General features: G+C 44.8%; 1 protein-coding gene across 1 annotated transcript in view; it reads right to left on the bottom strand.

Annotated features, from left to right (window-relative positions):
- Positions 1-1,400: 1,400 nt before the first annotated feature.
- wdfy3 (WD repeat and FYVE domain containing 3) overlaps positions 1,401-22,532 on the bottom strand; it is a 69,735-nt gene continuing 48,603 nt past the window's right edge. The window contains exons 36-66 of the mRNA XM_076104916.1: positions 21,534-21,694; positions 19,614-19,843; positions 18,638-18,747; positions 17,772-17,954; positions 17,066-17,223; positions 16,905-16,982; positions 15,881-16,111; positions 13,443-13,611; positions 13,167-13,330; positions 12,339-12,487; positions 11,613-11,733; positions 11,010-11,095; positions 10,445-10,525; positions 10,148-10,202; positions 9,918-10,037; positions 9,716-9,833; positions 9,427-9,533; positions 8,900-9,053; positions 8,714-8,805; positions 8,425-8,637; positions 7,586-7,727; positions 7,292-7,446; positions 6,623-6,784; positions 6,351-6,530; positions 6,052-6,234; positions 5,453-5,546; positions 5,123-5,266; positions 4,380-4,625; positions 4,162-4,273; positions 3,805-4,002; positions 1,401-2,572 (exon numbers count right to left, since the gene is read on the bottom strand). Of these exons, the coding sequence (XP_075961031.1) occupies positions 2,452-2,572; positions 3,805-4,002; positions 4,162-4,273; positions 4,380-4,625; positions 5,123-5,266; positions 5,453-5,546; positions 6,052-6,234; positions 6,351-6,530; positions 6,623-6,784; positions 7,292-7,446; positions 7,586-7,727; positions 8,425-8,637; positions 8,714-8,805; positions 8,900-9,053; positions 9,427-9,533; positions 9,716-9,833; positions 9,918-10,037; positions 10,148-10,202; positions 10,445-10,525; positions 11,010-11,095; positions 11,613-11,733; positions 12,339-12,487; positions 13,167-13,330; positions 13,443-13,611; positions 15,881-16,111; positions 16,905-16,982; positions 17,066-17,223; positions 17,772-17,954; positions 18,638-18,747; positions 19,614-19,843; positions 21,534-21,694 (4,517 nt within the window). The 3' untranslated portion in view covers positions 1,401-2,451. The remainder of the gene's footprint in view (positions 2,573-3,804; positions 4,003-4,161; positions 4,274-4,379; positions 4,626-5,122; positions 5,267-5,452; positions 5,547-6,051; positions 6,235-6,350; positions 6,531-6,622; positions 6,785-7,291; positions 7,447-7,585; positions 7,728-8,424; positions 8,638-8,713; positions 8,806-8,899; positions 9,054-9,426; positions 9,534-9,715; positions 9,834-9,917; positions 10,038-10,147; positions 10,203-10,444; positions 10,526-11,009; positions 11,096-11,612; positions 11,734-12,338; positions 12,488-13,166; positions 13,331-13,442; positions 13,612-15,880; positions 16,112-16,904; positions 16,983-17,065; positions 17,224-17,771; positions 17,955-18,637; positions 18,748-19,613; positions 19,844-21,533; positions 21,695-22,532) is intronic.

The raw sequence follows: 22,532 nt of genomic DNA, 5'->3' as shown, positions 1-22,532 counted from the left end.
AAAGAAACCAGTTCTCTCTGGGAAGGAAGGAAGGAAGGAGGAAAGGAAGAAAGGAAGCAGCACTTGAATGCACAGTTGTCCACAGAACCACCAACAAAACATCAACGCATGTGTGACGAGAGAGGGCAAAGAAAACATGTGCATGCTTTACATTAAAAAACACTTTCTAAATGTCCAGCTGTTACACCCAGCAGCAGCAGCAGAATAAAACACGCGTTTTATGGTGATACATTATGAATTATCAACAACAAAACTGTTGTGTAAGTCACATTAAACAGAGAAACCGATGAAACGCCTGTGATATTAACGAGTCATCATGGCAGCCCGGTATGGAGGTCAATCAGTGCCAAAGCCAACGAGCTGTATACCGTTTGCAGATCTTACTGCGTATTTCACTGGTGAGTTTAAATGATCGGAGTTTTACTGTCGTTTAATATTTGACAGGAAGTCGGACACACGAGGTTACATTTGTGCTTGGATTTGAACATTACGTACTGTGGTGAAAAGACATTTTTGTACTAACAAAAAACGTATGCAATCATAATTTGAAAGATGCTGATCTAATATATAAATGTTGAATATGTCTTTCTGTATTTGCTTCGTCATTGTTGTGTTATTGTTACTGTGCATCACAATTAGTGTTGCTTTTAGTTTTCCGACTACAAAATTATTTAATAATGAATGTTTTCAGTTTTTTTCTCTCTCTTGGCCCATCAGTAGTTTTGTCTGTTCTAATATGAATTTATTTATGACTATAATGAACAATCTGTGACACAACAGCAGGAATAATAACCAGGCGACCTCACAACAACAAGCCTCAACAAGTGAGTAACGGTGAACGTTGATTAATGTGCACAATCTGATTTTTGGCACGACTGTAACCTCATAAACGGTGTCATCTCACCAAAAACTTCAACAAAATACATCTTTAGCCAATTAAACTCCAGATAACGAAACTAAAATGTCGAATTCAAGTCCGATTGACTTCATTTAGCTGAAATCGTGAATGTATATAATTGGTTCTTAGGCATCCTCGGTTCAGACATTACGTCCATAAATGAGCGAAAACCATGAAACCATGAATCAGATTTAATGCTACGACGCTCACTCTAAATCTATTAAAGGTAAAACAGCAGTTCTGTCTCGATGTATTGAACTTTTTTAGAGAAAAGATATTTGAAAGTCTGAGCTACGACGTTGTCCTGTTTGAGGGAATTTCATAAAGTGTGAATAAACGGTTGAAATGATTATTTACATCTTCTCCCGCGTCTCTGATAACTTCTTCCTCAAAGCTGCTGCTCCTGCAGACACAGGGTGACGTGTGTGGAGGATCACGTCTGATGAAATATTAAAATCATCTGATTAGAAACCAACAAGGAAATAAAAAATAAAAAACAATATCCACAAAGAGTCCCTTTTTAGTGTGCATCGATGCTGGAAAACAAATGTGCAGCAACATTAAGTAACGAATGAGTATTTTCTCTCACAGACGATGAACCCATGATGGCTTCTCTCTCTCAAAACAGAGAACATCTTGAAATAAACGGAGTGATATGGTTTAAAAACACAAGTAAAATAAAATCTAGAATGATAATGTGTCCAGTCTTCAGACAGCAGCAACAACAAAAGAAATCTCCAAAATGGGAATTCATATAAAGGACAGAATAGATGATTTAAAACAAAACAAAAGAAAGTAATCATAATTGATACATTAAAAACATTTTGGCAAAACAACAATCTGATCATAAATCTCTCTGTGATGCGATGGCGTGACACTGTAGGCAATAAACTTTGTAAACAACAACAAAATGATCAGGAAATGAAAAAGAAAATAAGTCATTTTGCATAACTAGACCCACGAGTAAAGTCGACCCACGGACATTAATTATTGACATTCATAAATCCCTTCCTCTGGACTCGCCGTGACTCGTGACACACACACACACACACACACACACACACAATCCATTCTAGTTTCTTCTCTTAAAGCCAGGAGTGGTTAGTCACATCGCTATGTTACACACAATTAGTTTTTCCGTATTCATATTTTTTTTGTTCTGTGTTTGTTCCTCGTAAAATGAAAAAGGCCATGGTAAGTATTTACAATATTAACAAGTTTGTTATGTGGTGCGAGTAGGAAGGAGTTCTTCCTGTTCTTGGTCTCAAAGCAACAGATAGCGGGTGATTGATTGAAGCGTGCCGCGGCGACGGTGTTCTCGCTTTCTTTTCCCTCCTCCGGGTGAGTGCAGGTGGTAAAAGTGGTGATTGAGGTTTTTATTTTATTATTTTTATACATTTCCTTTCAACATTTCCTCGTTTTTTTTCTCTCCCACCTCCTCCGCTGAGACAGTCTGTCAGTGTGTTACAGTTCATGTGTTTACTGGACGTACGACAGGATATTGGGTGGGGGGGGGGGGGGGGGGGGAATGCTCCCCAGGTCGGTGTGTTTCTTCAGTTTCTGCAGCCGTCCTCGGAGCTCCGCTCATGTTGAAGGTTGTAGTAACAGTTCTGACAAACGCGCACCGGCGACGAGATCTTCAGCCTTTTGATCTCTGATTGGAAGCGACTGCACCTGCAGAACAAGGTGAGACGAGGCGCCAGTTTAGGAGGAAACTCAGGTTGTCACAGGTATGGAAGCCCATTGCTGCCAATGTGATGAGAAAAAACTAAAAAGATCCTGTACGTCATTTTAAAGATAAACATTCTCAAAATAACAACTCAGTACCTCATAATAACGACTCAGTCCCTCAAAAGAACGACTCAGTCCCTCAAAAGAACGACTCAGTCCCTCAAAAGAACGACTCAGTCCCTCAAAAGAACGACTCAGTCCCTCAAAAGAACGACTCAGTCCCTCAAAAGAACGACTCAGTCCCTCAAAAGAACGACTCAGTCCCTCAAAAGAACGACTCAGTCCCTCAAAATAACAACTCAGTACCTCAAAAGAACGACTCAGTCCCTCAAAAGAACAACTCAGTACCTCAAAAGAACGACTCAGTCCCTCAAAAGAACGACTCAGTCCCTCAAAAGAACGACTCAGTCCCTCAAAAGAACAACTCAGTACCTCAAAAGAACGACTCAGTACCTCAAAAGAACGACTCAGTCCCTCAAAAGAACGACTCAGTCCCTCAAAAGAACGACTCAGTCCCTCAAAAGAACGACTCAGTCCCTCAAAAGAACAACTCAGTACCTCAAAAGAACGACTCAGTCCCTCAAAAGAACGACTCAGTCCCTCAAAAGAACGACTCAGTCCCTCAAAAGAACGACTCAGTCCCTCAAAAGAACGACTCAGTCCCTCAAAAGAACGACTCAGTCCCTCAAAAGAACGACTCAGTCCCTCAAAATAACAACTCAGTACCTCAAAAGAACGACTCAGTCCCTCAAAAGAACGACTCAGTCCCTCAAAAGAACGACTCAGTCCCTCAAAAGAACGACTCAGTCCCTCAAAAGAACGACTCAGTCCCTCAAAAGAACGACTCAGTCCCTCAAAAGAACGACTCAGTCCCTCAAAAGAACGACTCAGTCCCTCAAAATAACAACTCAGTACCTCAAAAGAACAACTCAGTACCTCAAAAGAACGACTCAGTCCCTCAAAAGAACGACTCAGTCCCTCAAAAGAACAACTCAGTACCTCAAAATAACGACAACATGACAGAAAATGACTTAGTACCTAAAGGAAATTAGACATTTTCTCAAAATAATGACTGAATTAATGATCAGACACATGTGGCTTCCTCAGTTCGTGACATTTTTAGTAGAAGGAGCAAAGAGGCAGGAAAGCGTGCTGTGCTGCTGTAAACGACTCACTTTTGGCAGAAGAGCTGGCCGCAGTTCCTGCAGTGGTGTCTCCGCTCGGTGAGGGAGAATCGGACCGTGCAGGCGGAGCAGCTGTCCACCACCTCGTCCTTCACCCAGTGGTCGGCCGCCGAACGGCCCGGCTGGTCGCTCACCGACCAGCTGAAGACCCGACCGCGACCGTCGCCCACCAGGATCTTACTGTGGTCCCTGAGCAGACGGCGTCACAGAGGAGGAGAATGACTTTTCTAAGATGTTTGTGTTCAATAGTGTAGAAGAAGCTCTCCACATGAATAAAAACAATTACAAATCTACAACAGTAAAGAATTCGTCTTTGTCGGCCTGGTGCCAGACGTGCTGCCCTCTTACTTGGAGATGGCGAGCGACGTGATCTCGGCCGGTTGAGCGTTGTCCTTGCGATCGAACGCCGTGTGCATGGTGAGTTTGCTCCGGAAGACCAGCTGGCGCTCCCATCTGTAGCCTGTGGACCCACAGAAATAAAACTCTGATCAGAGGAGAACCCTCGTCCCTTCACTGACTTTAGAGCTAAAAAACAACAACAACATGTTCAATCACTGGACACCCACCGGCCCTGAGCTGGTTGTACGTCCGTGCGTCCATGGTGGAGGGCTGTGGCACCGAGCCCTGGCCTGGGTGAGCCGGGTGGTGGTGGTGAGGGTGGTGGTGGTGGTGAGGGACCTTAGTTTGCCCCTCGGAGTAGTTGACGAACACGAAGCCGTCCTTCTCGTCGATGCTGAGGGTGTCCGACCAGCGGTGGGAGTCGTCAGAGCTGCTGTCCATCGACCACGACGCTCCGGTTCGTGCTGAGGGACCTGAGAGGGAACGTTAGCGTGGGTTGAGGTTCAGTAAACAAAATATGTGGTAAATAACTAGACAGACGGAGCTTTACGGGCGTGTGTTGTCACCGTAACAACAATCCGAATTTTCTTCTGTATTAGTGATATTACAACGGAATCAATGTCTGTTTTACTCCTATTCTATTTCTATGTACAAGACGCATGGAAATTAACAGAAAGTGATGTAATATTAATATATTGTGCTTTAAAGGCACTTTACATGGTAAAAAACAAACAGTAAAAGCGATGCCAGTTAAAAAACAAAGCAAATAAATGATTGTTTAAGTGAAACTTTGTATAATGTCGGACGAATTCAGCTGAGATTCAAAAACATGACGAGTTAAATGTGTCCGCGTCTGTGTTTTTCAGTCGTTTCTGCGTATTATTTGCTGCTCGGTGTATTTACTGTGAGCAGCGAACTCAGCTCAACCACAGACCGTCCGTGCTGGTGAGAGGAGCGCTTGCTTGCGTACCTCTGGGTCTGTGGACGGCGCTGCCCGGTTGGCTGCCTCCACCCGTCGACGGGTTGCGTGGAGCTTTGGGCTCCTGACTCAGACTGGGCTCTTCTCCGTCCGACTCGCTGCTGTCCTCATCGCCGTTGTGATTCTCGCCGCCCTCTGCGACACCAACAAAAACTTTGTTTTACATTTTCATAGAGAGTTTATTATGCAAATACTTAAATAAAATAGACGCAGTTTGTTTTGGGACATGTCACTGTATCACTGGACAGAAACATCAGTTTAACCGTCACTTCATGCAGAAGCTTCTAATCGGTTTATTTATTTTCTCCCATCAGGACTCACCGATCTTCTCCTCACCACAGCATTCAGGCACATCTGGCTCTACCGGCTCTGGAGCAGGGGTTTCTGGGACTTGGAGGAACTCCATTCTCCAAAACTACAAGAAATATATAAAGACATAGTTTAGTTAAACTAAGGGCGCTTTTACAAGCCACAGTCTCTTGGTTTGTTTTCTATTTAGTTTGGTTAAAGCGGACCGAACTAAAAAAACTCTGCACTGATCTACTGTTTATCTCTAATCACTTAATAATCGTCACTATTTCTGTGGACTTTATTTAGCATCTTCTGTATGTTCTCACGGTAACTTGTGTCCATCCAGACAAATACCTGCACATTTGCTTCACTTCCTGTGTTTGGGCCGGATCATGTTCTCACTGCAGTCGAACCGCACTAGGGTTCTCTGGGAAACGGCCCGAGACCGTCTCTGAACCGTCTCTGAACCGGTTGTTTCGGTGTGACACGCGTGTGAATAGTGATAACAACAAAGATCCTCCGGTGCTGTTCAGAACTCTTAATTGTTATATTCTTGTTTTTCAGAAGACCTACACACAGGTCAGTGTGATAAAGCTGATATTCTGTAAGATTTAAGAAGGCACAGTTACCCTGACCACGCCGTCCGAGTGCCCGGTGACGATGACGTTCTGCGTGTCCCACTCGTTCATCTCCGACACGCAGCAGCACAGGATCTGCTGGCTGCGTCCCGTGAAGGTGTTGGCGCTGGCGATGGGGCTGCCGTTGATGCTCCACACGTGGATGTAGGTTCCTGCACAGGACACAATGTCCCCCTGCACACACACACACACACACACACCACATGTTTGTTTATCAGCTCAACAGCTGTTGTGAATCATACGTTATGCTTTCTGTGACTCCTCAGCTCATATTAGAACTCTGAGCTCACCGTCAGCTCGTTGATGCACAGAGCGGAGACCGGCGCTCGGTGTCCCCTGAGCTGCGTGACGAAGGAAAGCTTGTTGAGGTCCCAGATGATGCAGGTTCGATCCCGCGAGCCGCTGACAACGATGTGGTACGCTGACGACGCCGTCAGACACGTCACGGCGTCCGTGTGGCCCAGTAACGCCTACGAGGAAACAGCCGGGGACAAGGACATGAGATCGGACTTAACTATGTTCAATACTTTAAAGTTGACACCACCTTGTTTTTTTTGTTTACCTGTTTGAGCGTCAGGGACTTGGCCCTCTCCTTGGAGCTTCCCGTCTCCCACACGCAGATGGCGGTGCTGGTGGTGCCGCCGGTGATGACCAGCTTCAGGTTCGGACAGATGGCACAGAGGATCTGACCCCACTCTGACAGACACTCGTACACCACCAACGCCTGAGGCAACATCCAGGGTTGGAGGTTGGTGTCAGAGGTGCAGAAATGAAAGTTTAGGACATTAACTTCGTCTGCATCTCAACAACTCTTTCACTTCTCTTCTTTAACGCACACACAGGTGGCTTCTCTACTGTATTCAGGCTTTTGGAAGTCCTGAGAAGATTTACAGCTGTTGTGAGCGAACGGGAATAACTCCACTATCAGGAGAACCAGAGATCTCTGTGTTCAAAGTTAACGTCTAATACAAAGCTGCAGATGTGTAAATCTACATTTCTCAGAATTTTTTTAAATGAAAGGTAAAATGAGACTGAATGAGTTCCATTCCCTGATTTGAAAACTGCAAGTGCATCTTTATTCAAGCACCAGCAGGGGGAAACATTGTCTGTAATCATTTCTCACATTCACTTCTCAACTTCAAGGTGAAATAATGAAGGAAACCTACAGGAGTCCATGTTTTAGTCTCTCTTAAAATCGACTATACTATATATGCGTTTCTGTTTTGATTACCTTGTCAGATTCGTAGTTAGCCAGACGGCAGCTGAGGTCGGCGTAGCCCCAGGCGAAGGTCTTGCTCCAGGTGGGGGGAACCAGAACCTTGTTTTGCTCCACCGCAAGTATGCCCTTGTCGGTGCACATGATCTGTCCCACGGGCTCCTTCAGCTCTGGAGACACAAAGAAATATGTGAGTCTAAAGGGAGCCTCGCACTGTCTAATACAGAGTACATGGTTGGGGCTTAACTGGTACTTAAGACTGCAATGGATTTAACACAAAAGACAGAGAGTAAGTGTGTGTACTTGTACCTTTAACTGGTGCTAGAGAAGGTCTGAGATTGTCCAGGTGATGGAAGAAGATCTTGTCGCCGTTGGAGCTCGGAGGAACGCTCGCTACGTCACCGTTGGCTTTGCCGCGTACCCGTTTAGGAGGATGGGGCTTCTTAAACAGCTGAGACACACAAACACATCAACAGTCAGCGAGGATAGAAAAGGACTTTGACATCGACCAATAGCCGGATGCTAAAACATTTGGGTTGTGGAAGGTAAGTTTGTCCACACAGTGAGAAATGCAGAGCATCCTCAGACTGGATTAAAGCTCCAGCAACTTTATGTTTGGAGACAACCAGGTCTTCATTTGGCAAAATGTCACGAAGAAGCATTTTGGTTGATGAAGTAGAGGCCGACAGTAGATGATTTAGAGAAACAGACAGGACTCCGTTGACAAAAACAGCAATTGTATCTCGCTGAACACGAGAGTTGCTGGTCTACCGCTCCCTCCATTGTTTGTGTTCATTTGTGTCTTAAAGGGTCAATTCGGATCCACCAAATTCACACAAGAACACGAGCAAACTACCCGATGGATGCAGCGGTAGTCAAAGGAGTCTGGCAGCTTTGAGAGCGTAGATAAAGGCCTCAGGGCTGTCTGGAGGTAAGGTAAGGCAGTGAACTGATATGGTGTCTGAAAACATTCAGCTTCTGCTCCCGTCCACAGCGGTACAGCTTTGCTCCCGTGCTGGTACTCCTGTCCGTCTTTCTAAACTAGTGGCGTTCAACCCCACTTCAACAAATCCGGACTATCCCTTTAAACTAGCCTGCAGATTTAAGATATCAGCATCAGTGGCGGTGATCAGCAGCCAGTATCTGACCTGTTTGGGGATTTGCCCGAAGTTGTTGATGAAGCCGATGGTGGCCGTCTCTTTGAGCGGGTCGTTGATGTTGTAGATGTCCACCTGGCCCTCGTAGAACAGGTGGTGGAAGACGTTGACCGCCTCCACGGCCGGCGGACCCTGCTGCTTGTACCCGAAGATCAGGTCGATCCATTCGTGGAGGTGGGCCGACACGTAGTCGCACTCCAACGCCTGCAGCCAGACAAGAGGTGAACGTGTACTCACTGACAATCAGACCTAAAATGTCACAAGAGGGTTCAATCCTTACGTCTCGGTGGACTCTGATGAACTCCCGGGGGTCGCCCTTGGCCCAAGGTGGCAGGATGACGTCGCCCAGCTTGATGCCATTCTGCTTGGCGCCTGGTAGATCCAACAACAGAGGGCAGACAGAACATTAATTTTATTATATTAATATTCATGCACTCAGATTGACTCGTGCTTCACCGATACTGACCCAGGTCGAAGTTGTTGGCGTTGAGCAAGAACTCGGGCAGGTAGAAGAACTCGGGGATGAGCTCCTTGACGTCGGCCATGTTGTGTTTGGAGGCAGAGAGCCAGGCTTCACGCACACTGTGGAACATCCTGTCAGCCAGGTCGAAGTGACCTCCCTGGTAACCACACAGACGCACAGTTTCACATTAAGTCCAGACATTTCGGAGCGTCAGCAGTTCTTTTCTCTCCACCTGTTTCGTAGAGGATTTTATTTTGAAAGAACTTAAAACGATTATTCTGGCAAAACATATATTGTTTTACTTGTTTTTAAGTCATAAACACAGGAGAGTAAACTATTTTAATCAGATCACGAGCATTTCATTCCTCACTTGCCTCTCAGAGCCTCCGTTGTGCTTAATGTCTGCAACTCCTAAAAAATGTTTTTTCGGTCTAAAAATACACTCTTCTGGTTTGTATGACATTTCAGAAATGTCCTGACCAGTGGAGGGAAATGTGGATTCAGGGAGGCTAATAGAGTTCAGATCAAACCTGAAGTCTGAGGAAGATCTGTGTGAAGGGCTCCATCCGGACCAGATAAGAGGCTACGATCATGGCGGATGAGTAGTGGGTGCCGTAGTGGTACGCTGGGGTTTCACCTGGTGGGACAGAAAACAACACGTCCACTTAAACTGGCCTATGACAACATGTACAGTGCAGTCAAATGTGACTGGCATGAAGTAAGAGCTAGCCGGTTAGCTGGATCGTTTTTTCTTCACTCCGTGTCTATTCTAACTTGACATAACAATAAAAGACTCGATCCTGTTAAATGAGATCTTACCGGTGGGGTCCTCCCAGTCCTTGTACCTCTTCTTGTACTGCGTCAGTCTGTCGTCGGTCTGAGCGCCCATCGGCTTGGCGAGGTTACGGAACGTCTTGGGGTTGCTCAGGTCCAGTTCCTGGTGAACAAACGTTACAGAAACCGGATTGTTACAGGGAACAGACACGTGTTCTTATCGTGTCGTCTCGAAACCTGCGGTCACCTCTGAGTCGAAGTCGGCCAGGATCCAGGGGAAGACGGGGTACTGCATCAGGTCGTTGTAGGACCGCCCTGCCAGCGTGTTCAGGTGCATCAGGTACTGGAAGTTACTGATCTCTCCTCTCTGGAACACGGATGGAACAAACACATCAGTGAGGCTCACAGGAGCTTAAAGAATGACACTTCTACACTTTTGAGTTGTTTAACCGAAGAGCAGTGAGTCGAGGTTCTTACCTCCCATCTCTGAGTCACTGACTTTTCCCCGACCAGCGTGCTGAGGAGTCCAGATCTGACCAACACCAGGACGGAGAGGAGGTTTAAAACACATCAGTATTCTCTCTTTTCATTCATGGATTAATCACTACAGCAGCCCACATCCAGTATTTAGGGAGATACAATTAACACATAGATTAAAAACAAGTTACTAAATATGTATCCGCAGATCCCATAAATCATCTCACAACCTCCTGAAATGGTGAAACATTAACAATGTGTATGTCTGTGCTGGATGAAGCGTAGAGGAGGTGTTACCCTTGTTCCACGCTGGTGTTGGGCCTCTGGCCTGAAACCGACTCCGAGCTGTCAGCCAGTGAAGGCACCACCGCCAAGAACCTGCAAGGAATTAATAACAAAACTAAAAATAAGAAATTCTATCTGACTTTCTGACATTTTGTTTACAGCCGCAATTTTATAGATTTTTAAAATCAATTTCCCCCCGGCATTTGTCTGCAGCATATAATAGAAGATGAAAAGCGTAGGACAGCTGCATTATTACTGTTGTTTTGAAAGACACCCCACCGAACCCAAGCAAGTCCAGATCTTCACAAGAACGATGATCACCATCTGACTTCCTTTGCGCTGCGTATAAACCAGTGTAACTTGATATATAACTGGTCTGTTATTGTGGTGACATGATGCTTTATAATCTTCTCTCCAGGGCAGTACCGAAAAATCCTTGAACAAAGCTAAAAGAATTCAGTCTTTTTCTATTAAATTAACTTGTTTTGATTTATTTAGCTTCAATACATTTAGACTTCAGTAGACTGCTGAAATGGAGCAGCAGTCCAGCCTCCGTGTTTCTGTTTGTATTCAGTACCGTTGGTAAACTTTGTTGCGGACTCCTTTCTGGAAGGCCAACAAGTAGTTCCTCCCATCTGCTGAGAAGACTTCCACCGCCATGGGCTGAAAGACGATGACATACACGACATTTGATGATCGAAAAACAAGGTGGTGAGTTAAACACTAAGGAAAGCAAGAGGTACCTTTGGTACCTTTCAACCTGGACTCTATTTCCATGTTCTTGTGTCTAAGTGACTAATGGGAACAACAAATTTGTTCAGCTGCTGCCATCTGCAGCGTTCTCCCTCAATACTAAACCAATGTCAATAACTGTTGTCTACCTATTAGTCACTACGACACAAAAACATGGGAAAGTAGTGTCCATGTTGAAAAAATACCATGAAAGCTACTCAGAATAAATGTCTAACTCAAAGATGTGTATATGTATATGTATGTATATATATATATATATATATATATATATATATATATATATATATATATATATATATATATATATATATATATATATATATATATATATATATATATATATATATATATATATATATATATATATATATATATATATATATATATATATATATATATATATAGTGTGTGATATGTGCATGCTGACCTGCAGCAGGTAGCGTCTCTTGTGCACTTCCTTGATGTCCTCGTAGGCGAAGATGCTGCATGTTCTCTTCAGCTGACTCTGTCCTTGTCTCGCTCCTCTGGGGATGATGGCCTCATGCAAGCTGGACACGGACGACAGAGAGCGAGGACTTTATCAGCTGTCGACTCAGTCCGACATTACGTTTCACCTAGAAAGCACTTGTGTCAACAAAAAGGGTTTATTTCCTCACACCATTGTAATTATAAGAAGCTTTGTGTTTTTATCAGATGAATGACAATTAATTGATTATTAAAAATGTCCATCATTGCTATTATTATGAATTGACTCATAAGCTCATTGAATGCTCATTCCAGGCCCCGTGGACGCCGTGTTTAGACTCAGTTTAACACCTGAGGGTGACACAATGAAATCAGAGCTGCAGCTGTTTTCACGTTGTGTCTCAAAAGGAACAGACGGAGCGAGTTTCCTAAAAAAAGATAAATAAGTCACTGAATCTCTGCCGAGTTTCACGACGCATGCTCCGTCAGCAGCATGACATCATTCCAGCAGCAGAAACTCCCACTGCAGCGCCCCGAGGCATGATGTCATTTTGTTATTCGGGGAGGGAAAGAACGGTAACTGTGTCAGCCTCAGGATGAATAATGCAGCGCCGGTGTGAAAGTGGTGATTCTCCTACAGGTGTCCAGACCGTGAAGCGCCGTGACGGATACAGAAGCCTGGACCTACTTGGGGGGCAGCGTGTCGATGTCCCTGATCTCCCTGGAGACGGTCATGGTGTAGCCATCGATGACGTAGAAGTGCTCCTTCCCGAACAGCAGCAGACCCTCGCCGGTGTCCAGACCCTGAACCCGGGCACAGCGGTACATGTGCTGGATCTGGAACGGTGAATGTGAGGAACAAGAGAGCATTACTTACATAAAGTTAAGAGAAAGAATAACTCCTGTGTTCCATGAGGTAAAATTTTTGTGAAAGGAGTCTGGCGGAACTTCAGTGAGCATAAAGGTTTCTGTCTGACAGCAAGGTAAAGAGGTGAACACATTCTAAATACAGTCAACACTTAACCTGATGTTGATTCGTTTAGGAGTCTAAAATACATCCACAGCAGCACATTGCTCCGCTCCTTCGCTGGTACTACTGTCTGTTTCTCTAAACTCCATCTACTGTAGTAATACACTGTACTACAAGTACTACAACCACACTACTAAACATCCAATTGACCCTTTCAGTGTAAAGGCCTGTTGCTAAATACAAGGCACACGTCATAAACAACAAACATCCCTCATTTGAAGTGCTTTATGACGCATCGTGTTGAAGTCTTGATCGGCTTACTTTCTTACAGTATGTTTCTGAGGACTGAGGTCTTCAAGGTTAATAAATGCAACTGAAAGGTGTCACTTAAGAACACATATGAAGAATATTGCAGTTTGCCATGTAAGTGATCCTTCGTGAGTTTGTGCCGTTCTCTCAATAAACAATAAACTATCTCTCAATAACACTGGGGACTGATTTGAGCCCTGAGGAAACGTTGTGACTCAACAGTCCGGACTCGCTGACCTTCTCTCCCTCCTCCAGGAGGCGCAGCAGAGACGTGTTGTCGGTCCTCTGCTCCTCCTCGGGGCCTCCCGACTCCAGCAGCTGCTCCTGGAGCTGCTCCTGACTGTCCTCGTCCGCCCCGTCCGCTGTGGACCGAGACCTCTTCAGAGGAGCCTTCACCAGGCCTGGAGAGCACAGCGGAGCGTCAGACACGGTACGCCAAGAAGATAGAATACAAAACCAAACCAAGAACCTTTCGGAGTAAGAACAAAGTGTTCCCCGGTGTTGCGTCTGTACCTTTGACTCTTGCGATGGTGTCCTCTCCGTGCTCGGGCTCATGCTGTGTGGTCTCTCCTTCGGTGTTGTGCTCCACAGAGTGCTGGTACATGCCGGGGTTTCCAGACAGCAACCGCACGTAGTACTCCTTACTGTCGTAGCTGATGGCTCGCCGGTAACGGAGAGGCTTCTGCATATACAAAAACATATATATACACAATCTCTGAATACTGCATGTATATGTACAACTCTTTTGTTTACCTAAAGAACAACTTATATCACCTTGCTTACAGTATCACAATATAATGAATCTTAATCCCTGAATCATTATACGCATCTCCGGTTTCTTGCCATCAAACAGTCCTAATAATAATAATAATATTCCAGAAGGTTTGCCTGCGTATTAACACGTTCACATGCAAATGCACATAAAACCAAACACGTCCACAACAACACAAGAGAGATTTCCTGTTCCTCAAACGTAGCAAAGCAACCCAATTCACAACAAACACCTCTCCTCCTGCCAGCACACGTCAGGGTGAGTTTCAAACAGGAGAGCTCTTACTGCACGCGCTGCAGAAAAAGGCTTCGAAAAGGTCGACTCACGGAGAGCACAGCTTCCTAATTAATACCATTCTCATTCTGAAAGCGTGTTTGTGTTACTATCATGCAGTCACATCACGCATCAACCGGAGCTCGCTTATTTTTTATCCCGTGGGCTCCAGGGGGGTACCTGAGCTCGGTCAAGGACCCAAGCCAGGGTCGAGGGTACCGGGGGCACCAGAGGGGGAGGAGAGGGCTGGAGAACGTGAAGAGGAGGAGGAGGAGGAGGAAGATGAGGAAGAGGTTTTAAATGTTAAATGATCCATGACGACTAATTTGTAAAGTCTGTGCTGTGGAGATTAACGCTGCAAAGGCCGGGGGCAACACCATCTGGTACCATGATTCTCAACTTTCCATAAATCCAGAAAGTATTGGCCCTTTGAGCAAGGCAGGAAAGCCACAACTGCTGAGCTGAAATACACAAGCTGTACACAAGGCACAAGTGCGTGACTTTGTCAGACGGCCTGCGACTCCGCTCCCCGAGCATGTTTAAATGATGCGTTGTGATTAAGCCTCGAGGACTTTGGAGTTAATTATACTTTGATGAGCCAGAAACTTCTCCCTCGAAGGCTTTCTGCTGAATTACATGAACTCACGGCTGGTACATCCAAGTCTACTGAGCAGGTTTCTGTCTTTTTGTATTAAATAAACTTTATTTAATTATATTAACTTACGTGTGGGGGGGGCGTGCGTGTAGAGCAAATAGCTTTTTGACTGCAGTGAAAATGTTTTTCAAAGGCTAAACACCAACAATTAAGGATTTAAGCAGAACATTTTGTTTGATAAAACCGTGTTGGGAACTTTGCAACATTCTGAAGTTATTGGAAACGTCTGAATCACAGTCTACAAATATTATAACACTAATAATGTTAGTGGCGTCTGATCTTTTCTCTGCAACTGAGCAGAAATACCGAACAAAAAAACAAAGCAAACGCTTAGAATTTGAATGTCAACGTTATGAATGAAGCTTCAAAGCTTATTGAATTATTCTAAATACGATAATAATGATTTTAACTTTTCTTTAATCACTTTTGACTGCTTGCATTGCTGGTATTCGAGATATTCTTATAGTAGAAAAACATCCAGCGAATCGCTTCAAATGTAGAACTCTGATGATGAATTGTGTTTTAAGAAGGCCGACATCAACACAAACCTAAAACAGGACATATCCCTGTGGGTGAGAGCTCTCTCTTTGTATCTTCCCGACCAGTGGAGTGATGGGAGGAACCCGTCGGCGGACAGATTTGTGGAGCAAACAAAGCTAAATATGTTGGCAGTGCCAGAAAAGTGAGCCGCCGGCTGCTGGTGTCCTCACACGACACCGACGAGCTCCACCAAGAGCAGCTCTGTTTCAAGGAGAGGTTACTACTCTTCAAAAGTTATGGAGGAAACAAAAAAAAAGATGTATTTTTGGGGCTAATAAGCGTTTTTAACTACAGGTGTTTTTGTGCCAGTATATCCATTACTTCATAATATCTTCCTTTACTTTGCTTTAATAGTCTGGTTTTCATTTTAAAAATCACTTCAAACTCTCTTCTGCGGTTACGTCTGTTACTAACCAACAGGATTATTGTGGTGCCACACAGACTGTCCTGGCCCTGAGACTGTAATTCTTGCACCATTTTAGGGATTTACTGTCTATTTATCGGTTGCTAATAAAGTTGGTGATCAAGGATTGGAGGCTTTTTCACTCTTACTGCAAGTTATTATGAATGAGGGCATCAGCTAAATAACTAAAAATTAGAAAGAAAAACACTCTAAACATATTTAGAAGGTGAAGATAAAGATAAAGACATCCTTTCAAAGTACTGTAGGGGATCATGAGATGTATTAATGGGATCTAAAGCTGAATATACCTGTGCTGAGTTGGTGTTTGGCTCCAACTCGGGGATGTATGGGTAGTGGATGTAGAACATGTCGTTGCGGACCATCTTCTTTCTCATCCGGCACGGCCCCTCCGTCATCTCCAGCACAAACTTGTCCAGGTGGGAACCGATGGGCGGGCCCCAGAGGCCCCGTTCACGGAGCAGCTCGTATTCGATGGACGCCCAATCCTCTGTCACGTACTTGAGGGCGTTCTGCTGTCGCTGGGAGGTAAAGGGACGGAAGAGTCGCTTTAAAAACGCTGCTATAAGTTATACGTGCAGTCACAAGACCAGCAGACCAGCTGGTGAAAATGTATGTTACTTAATCTGTTGGTTTGTCTGTGTAAGTGTGCTGGAATAAATCATCATCAATAAACCAGCTTGATTTTCTTTGTGCAGCTACTGTGTTTGGAAACATTAAATAAGTTATATCTGCTTAAAGTTACTATGAGGAACTTTCATTTTGGCACCAGAGTCTCTTGAGAAAACCTCTCATTTTACTGCAGCAGGGTCTGACAGTCTGCTCCTCTCAGTCCTGGTTCTCCCGTGCCTCCCTTCCCTCCAGCGGGTCCAGCAATACGTCCTGGGTCTCCAGCAGCGTGGTGTTGTGTTGGCTCCCAGAGAGGAGAAGCTCTGCTCCTGGAGGAGGAGGAGGAGACGCTGCTGCTGCCGGGAGCTGAGCTCTCCTCCTCCTGCCGGAGCTCCAGACTGCAGGTCCAAGGCTGCAGGTGAAGCCGGATCTGGGTCTGTCCACGGTGGACCGGTCTCTGCTGGAGTCTGAGCTAAAGGAGTTTCTGGTGAACCTGCATGATTTCATCTGGTTTCACCAGAATCCGAACCGGTACCACAAATCAAATAACTCTATAGAAACAGACCATCTTCTCTCTGATGGTCTCGTTTCCTGATGGAGGTCTTATAGAGGATCAGGACTAAACTGAGACGGTCTCATAATCAGTTCAAAGTTCCTCACAGTAACTTTAATTCTATCCCTGGAGTAACGATGGAAGCGCAGTACCTCCTGATATTCTTTGTACTGCATGGCCACCAGGTCTCGAACCACAGCGATGTGTGTGAACATCCACTGGAAAGTCTCCTGTTGATCAGAAACACGAGATTGTATGTAAGCGGACTAAACACACACTTTATATGCTGCGTCAGCTGCTTTAGTGTGTGTACCTGAGCCGACAAGCTGTTCTTGTTCATGCTGCTCTCCCTCTTGTTGCGGCGGACGCCCGTCAGCTTGGAGAGGCCGAAGCCGCTGCTGACTCTGGACAGTTTGGACTGGGTCGCCGGCGCCACCGCCTCACCGCGACTGATGCACTTCTTCTCATGGACTGAGCAGCAGAAAAAAGAAAGAAGAACCGGTCACATGAGTGGATTTAAAAATGTATCACACTCACTTTAAAGCGAGATAAAGCAGAGCTAATACAAAATCAATACATCATGCTGAATGATCAACATACACAAACATATCGAAACAAACAGGTTTTGCAATATTTGTCACCTAGATTTCTGTCTAGCCTCCCCAAAAAATAGTACCTAGAATATAGAAACTCTTCTGTTATTACTTGACCAGATGTTTGCAAATTTAGAGAACACTTCTAACAACATCTGGTGAGCTGCCAAAGTGTCTGGTTCGGCAGACCGGGTCACAACTTTGGCAGGAAGTTGGTGGTAATTCACCGCAGAAGTACGACACAGACAGAGTGAGCAAGAGACAGAGAGAGCACATCAGCAGTGATGAGGCTGATTGGCGGGGATTCAGTAAGAGGAGCTCCCAAATAGCTGATCTAGGTCTGTACACCTGGAGGAGCCACAACACAGACATGGCTCAGCTCATATCTCGGTGTGTGTGTGTCTGTGTGAGAGGGTGTATCCTCACCCAGGTGGTTCTGCCAGCTCTTCAGCGCCGGCTCCTCCAGGGCGGGCCGGGCCGTGGCGATGTCCACGTGGCCCCTGTCGTTGCAGGGCAGGGACACTTTGAATATGTCCTCCAGCATCTGACGCTTGCTGTGCATCAGCTCCGTCCACACCCGGTTCACCGCCTTCAGCAGCAGCTGTCGCCCTGCAGCGGGAGCACAGCAACGGATTCTGTCACGACCGAGTCCGTCTGCCGTTTTGTTTCTCATTCAATTCAATTTTAACTGCAGAAACACCTGTATATACATTACCCGACATATTCATTACAATCTTTCCGCCTCCCAGTTTGCAAAACACACACAAACACTTTCATTGCAACATTTCTTCTCATTTGGTTGGGTTAGCGTTCACTTTCAATATCAGAGCGAAACTCGCTGAAACTTCCTGCTCTCAGAAAATAATGTAGCAACACTATATTCATGCCGTCTTGGGTTTTTTGATGTTGCTTTGGTGTCTCTATCAATAAAATATTTTTACACAATAAACCAAATGTTGCTAAAATACATTCATTTTAATAAGAGCTAAACCCCCGCAATAATTATACGGTGCTGAAGTCTGAATTTCCCCTCATGTCAAATGGGATTTGTTTAAAATAACAAATTATTGAAATTAGCCCATCCAACACCAGTGACCTTCCTGAATCCTGAAGAAAATCCCCAAATGAAGGTGTATCAAATGATATCGATATATCCAAGAGCAATGAATGGATTCACTGACAAAGACCGTTTCAAATTAATATTTTATCTGAATATATATTAGAAGAGTTATTTCTTTTCTTTCTAAAATGTGTCTTTCTCAACACGCGCACACGCACACACAGTGTCTCACCCTCGCTGACGTCGTGGCTGTGCGTAGCGTCAGCCTCGTTCTCCGTGGGCATCATGACATGCCAGGTTGTCATCCTGGCCTCCGCCTCCAGACCGAAGCCCTCCACGCTGCTGCAGAGACACACACACACAGCGACTTAGAGACAACCTGTCACGTAGACACCTGAGGGAACAGTGTGTCGTGTTACAGCATATTGTGTCCCCAGCATGGTAGGAAACTCTCTCCCCACCTGCTGCACTTTTGGAAATGATCAGTACTTCTTGCAGGACACAAAAGCACAAAAATAAAAAAAAAGAGCTGCAACAATCTCACTACAATGAGAAAACATCACTACAGCAGTGTATGAGGACCATCGTAGGTAAAACAATAACAACAAATATATATAGAGATATTTCAAGATTGAAGTCATTAATTTACAAGAAGAACATCTTGGATATGCTTTGAGATTCAAGTGGTAAATTTAGGAGGAAAAAAAAGATGAAATCGTAATGTTTTCTTCTGTCTCCTAAAGTCTGGATGATTGTGATAATATGGTGGTTCTGGACTGAAGTCATGAGTATTTCCTTATTATTTCATCCGATTGCAAAGTGAAGCGATGTGGTTCTCTAAACCCCCCCAAAGAAACACTTGGCAGTGTGACTATCTCTTCTCTTTCTCCCCGTTTCATTCAATGTCCTTCAGTCGGACATGATTTCACCAGAAAACAGACGATGATTTGCGTCTTGGTCAGAAACATGTTTGCACATCCTTCCTCTCATCCTCCACACTGATTAAATGTACAGAAGCCGTGTGATGAGTCTGTTATGAATCATACATGCTTCACACAACCACGTGTGACACTTGGACAGATTCGTATCCAACAAAACAAGAGCTTCAAAAGAGCCTATTTCCTGCTACATGATGCAGACAAAAACAAGTAAACACTGATCTTGATATTTAAACCTGCCACCTCAGACAAAGCCTCATGTGACCTCACCTCCCGCTGTGCAGGCAGATGAAGCAGTGAGCCAGGCAGGCCACAAAGTCCTGGTCGTGGTTGCCCGGCCCGAGCACCAGGTTGCGGTTGACGGTCAGGACCCGCAGGGCGTCCAGCAGGGCCACCTGCTGAGCGACCGTCTTGTGGGGTCGGCAGAGCTGGTAGAGCACCGTCCGGTTCAGACAGTGGTAGATGGTGTCGAGGGAAAGACCCTGAGAACGCCTCTTGGACTGAAGGAGGAGGAGGAAGAGGAAAACAAACAGGTGGAGGAGGTTAGAGGGAAGGTAAAACAGAGCATGTTGTTCGGCTGTTAACGCTGCTGCGCTCTGGATGTGGATAAAGCTGCTGTGGAAAGATTTGTTTGAGTAACCGGGGGCTGAACTGGGTTAAGTCTTGAGGGGGTTGTGAGTGTTGCTTTGTTGTTTCAGAGTCTGAGCAGAGGACTGCTTCAGGACTTCAAGCTGAAACCTATTTGTAAAAACACAACAGGCTTCTTTCACTGGGTGTACACATGGACGGGTTGTATTTCAAGTCACTCGAACGCAGTGAAAAGTAAATATTCCTCCTGTACGCCTCAGCATGAAGTGCACGGCCATCTGAAGCACGAAGCACACCGGGACAAACAAAAGGCGCATTATGGTTTGAAAAAATGAATTTCAGAACATAATCTCCTAATCTTTTTACGTGCACAGTAGTGTGCACAGAGGGCGGCGCGTAGAAAGTAGAATACAAAGTCCAGACACAAGACTTTAAGTCAAAATAGTCTGTTCTTTATTCATCTTTTTAAACTTATTTCCAAAATATAAACTTGATCTTACATGCAGTAAGTATTTAAGAAATCCAAACGGATACAAACCCACGTATAAAACATTTATGATACATTCATATCTACTCACAGACAGACACACTAGTCAGTCAGGCTCTAAACGGACTAACCGCTGAATTACATTTCTGTGAGTAAGTGCGGTCGCCTGCTCATCTAATTTAATCGAGCGCGTTCACTGCTTACATTAACTGGAAGAGAACTCACAGACGCACTGTTTCATGTCTGCATCCAGTGCATTTTGCTGGGTGTGATAAGTTTGTCTCCTATAATGTGACTCATCAGTTCTGGTTTCTTTTTGCCTCCAGCGACTGTCAGCAGGTACAGGGGGGGGGGGGGGGGGGGGGGGGAGCTGTGCCTGAGAGAATTCCTATTTAAAGCAAAAAAAAAAACACAACTTTCCAATTAGGAAACTTCAGCAAAGCTTTAGAAAGTAACTGAACACCAGGCTGGTGAAATGATCTGGTTGTGTTTCACCTCTGACCACATGCAGCCTCACTGTGGGTGTAGTTTGTTGTGGTGTAACCACACCCACAAATGATGTCACCAGGTCCGTCACTGAAGTTCAGAGAAGCTAAACCTCTGGAGGTCAGCAAATACCAGCTTTTCAGAGGGCCTTAGTTTACTCTCTCATAAATAATAAGACTCCTCTATTGATGGGATTACTCTACATTTACAGTTTGAAAGTGTTAGGGCCGTACGGAACAGTTCGAAAGCTTTACTCAAAGCGTTTTTGCATGTTTGTTCATTCTATTTAAAGCCTGGAATTCTGCACAGTTGCAGATAACAAATCTATTCGTTTTCCTCTTATTTTAGGGAGCGACGTCATAAAATAAGACATTTGAAGCCTTGTTGGAGACCTCAATAGAAGCTTTGAAGGTAAAAAAAAACAACCAGACATTCTGCACAGAGCTACAATCTACGATAACTATCTAGCGAACATGGACGTCAAGTGTTTTTCTGAGCTTGAGGAAATTAGGTTGTTACTACGAGCAACCAGCTGGAAGGTTGTGTTGCTGCCTCAACACAGTGATATGTATGAATACGTTAACTGTGGGTTCATCTGTCCACTCTGGCCCTTGGGTTTGGTTCCTTACCTGTCCGATGAGCTGCACGATGAAGTCCACCACCAGCTTGGAGTCCTTGTTGAACATGCCCTGCCACAGCTTGTCCACCACTCTCTGGGTGAAGTAGAAGACGTTGTTGACCAGAATCTGATAACTGCCTCCGCTGCTGAGCGGCAGAGAGGCGTCTTCACCTGAAACAAAGAGGAGCAGCAAGAGAGGCGGTCAGGTGACTCACAACGTCTCCTTTGGTGCGTTTCTCCCAAATGTGATACTGAAGGGTTTTACATCTTAAAGTAGAATCACGTGATCCAAACTAACGTAAGTGTTTTAACTATTTAGCAAGGTTTCACACACTGATTTTAATGTCTTTGTGACTTGTAGGTAAGATATTCTCCCATAAGGATAAAGTCCTATGTCTTTAGTAACAGACAGTACCTTCCATATTGAACAACATAGCGTGCTGACAGTAATATGTACTGAATTTGTTTGTTTCTTATCGTGCTATCGATTATATGGTGTAAAAACATGCTAACATGTAGGTAACTAGTTCAGATACATTTATAAATGAGGTCAGAGGGGTTCAAAAGGCATTACCGTTTGAAGAATACATTTCTTATTGTCTTATTATTACCAAAAAAACAGACTAAAGACTAAATATAACACAGGCGACCGTGTAAAATGCTGAAGATGCTTGCTGTTCTCTGGGCTTCAGACTGTGATTTGCTGACTCATGATGCATCAGAGCATCTCTACAGAGCCAACTAAGGAATCGGTCCAAGCTGTCCTGCAGCGTGCTCATCCGGGCCGCTTTCTGCATAATCATCAGCTATTTTTGTTAATAGCCTCTGGCGTCTGGCCTCTGGAGGGTTTGTCTCCTCTACTAGTTTGCTACTCAGGTAGTGAAACGTCGGTAAGCTGCATGAGGAGATTGTACGTTGTTTTATGGTCATCCTTAAACTATAGATTACTGGAAAACAATAAGGTGGGCAGGTGTGGTAAACCGTATGAACTGAGACAGACGGGGTCTTT

The sequence above is a fragment of the Anarhichas minor genome, unplaced genomic scaffold, assembly GCF_050575085.1.
Source record: "Anarhichas minor isolate MPS153535 unplaced genomic scaffold, ASM5057508v1 ptg000030l, whole genome shotgun sequence".
NCBI lineage: Eukaryota > Metazoa > Chordata > Actinopteri > Perciformes > Anarhichadidae > Anarhichas > Anarhichas minor.
Note: the sequence above shows the minus strand (reverse complement) of the source record. Positions and strands in the feature narration are given on the sequence as shown.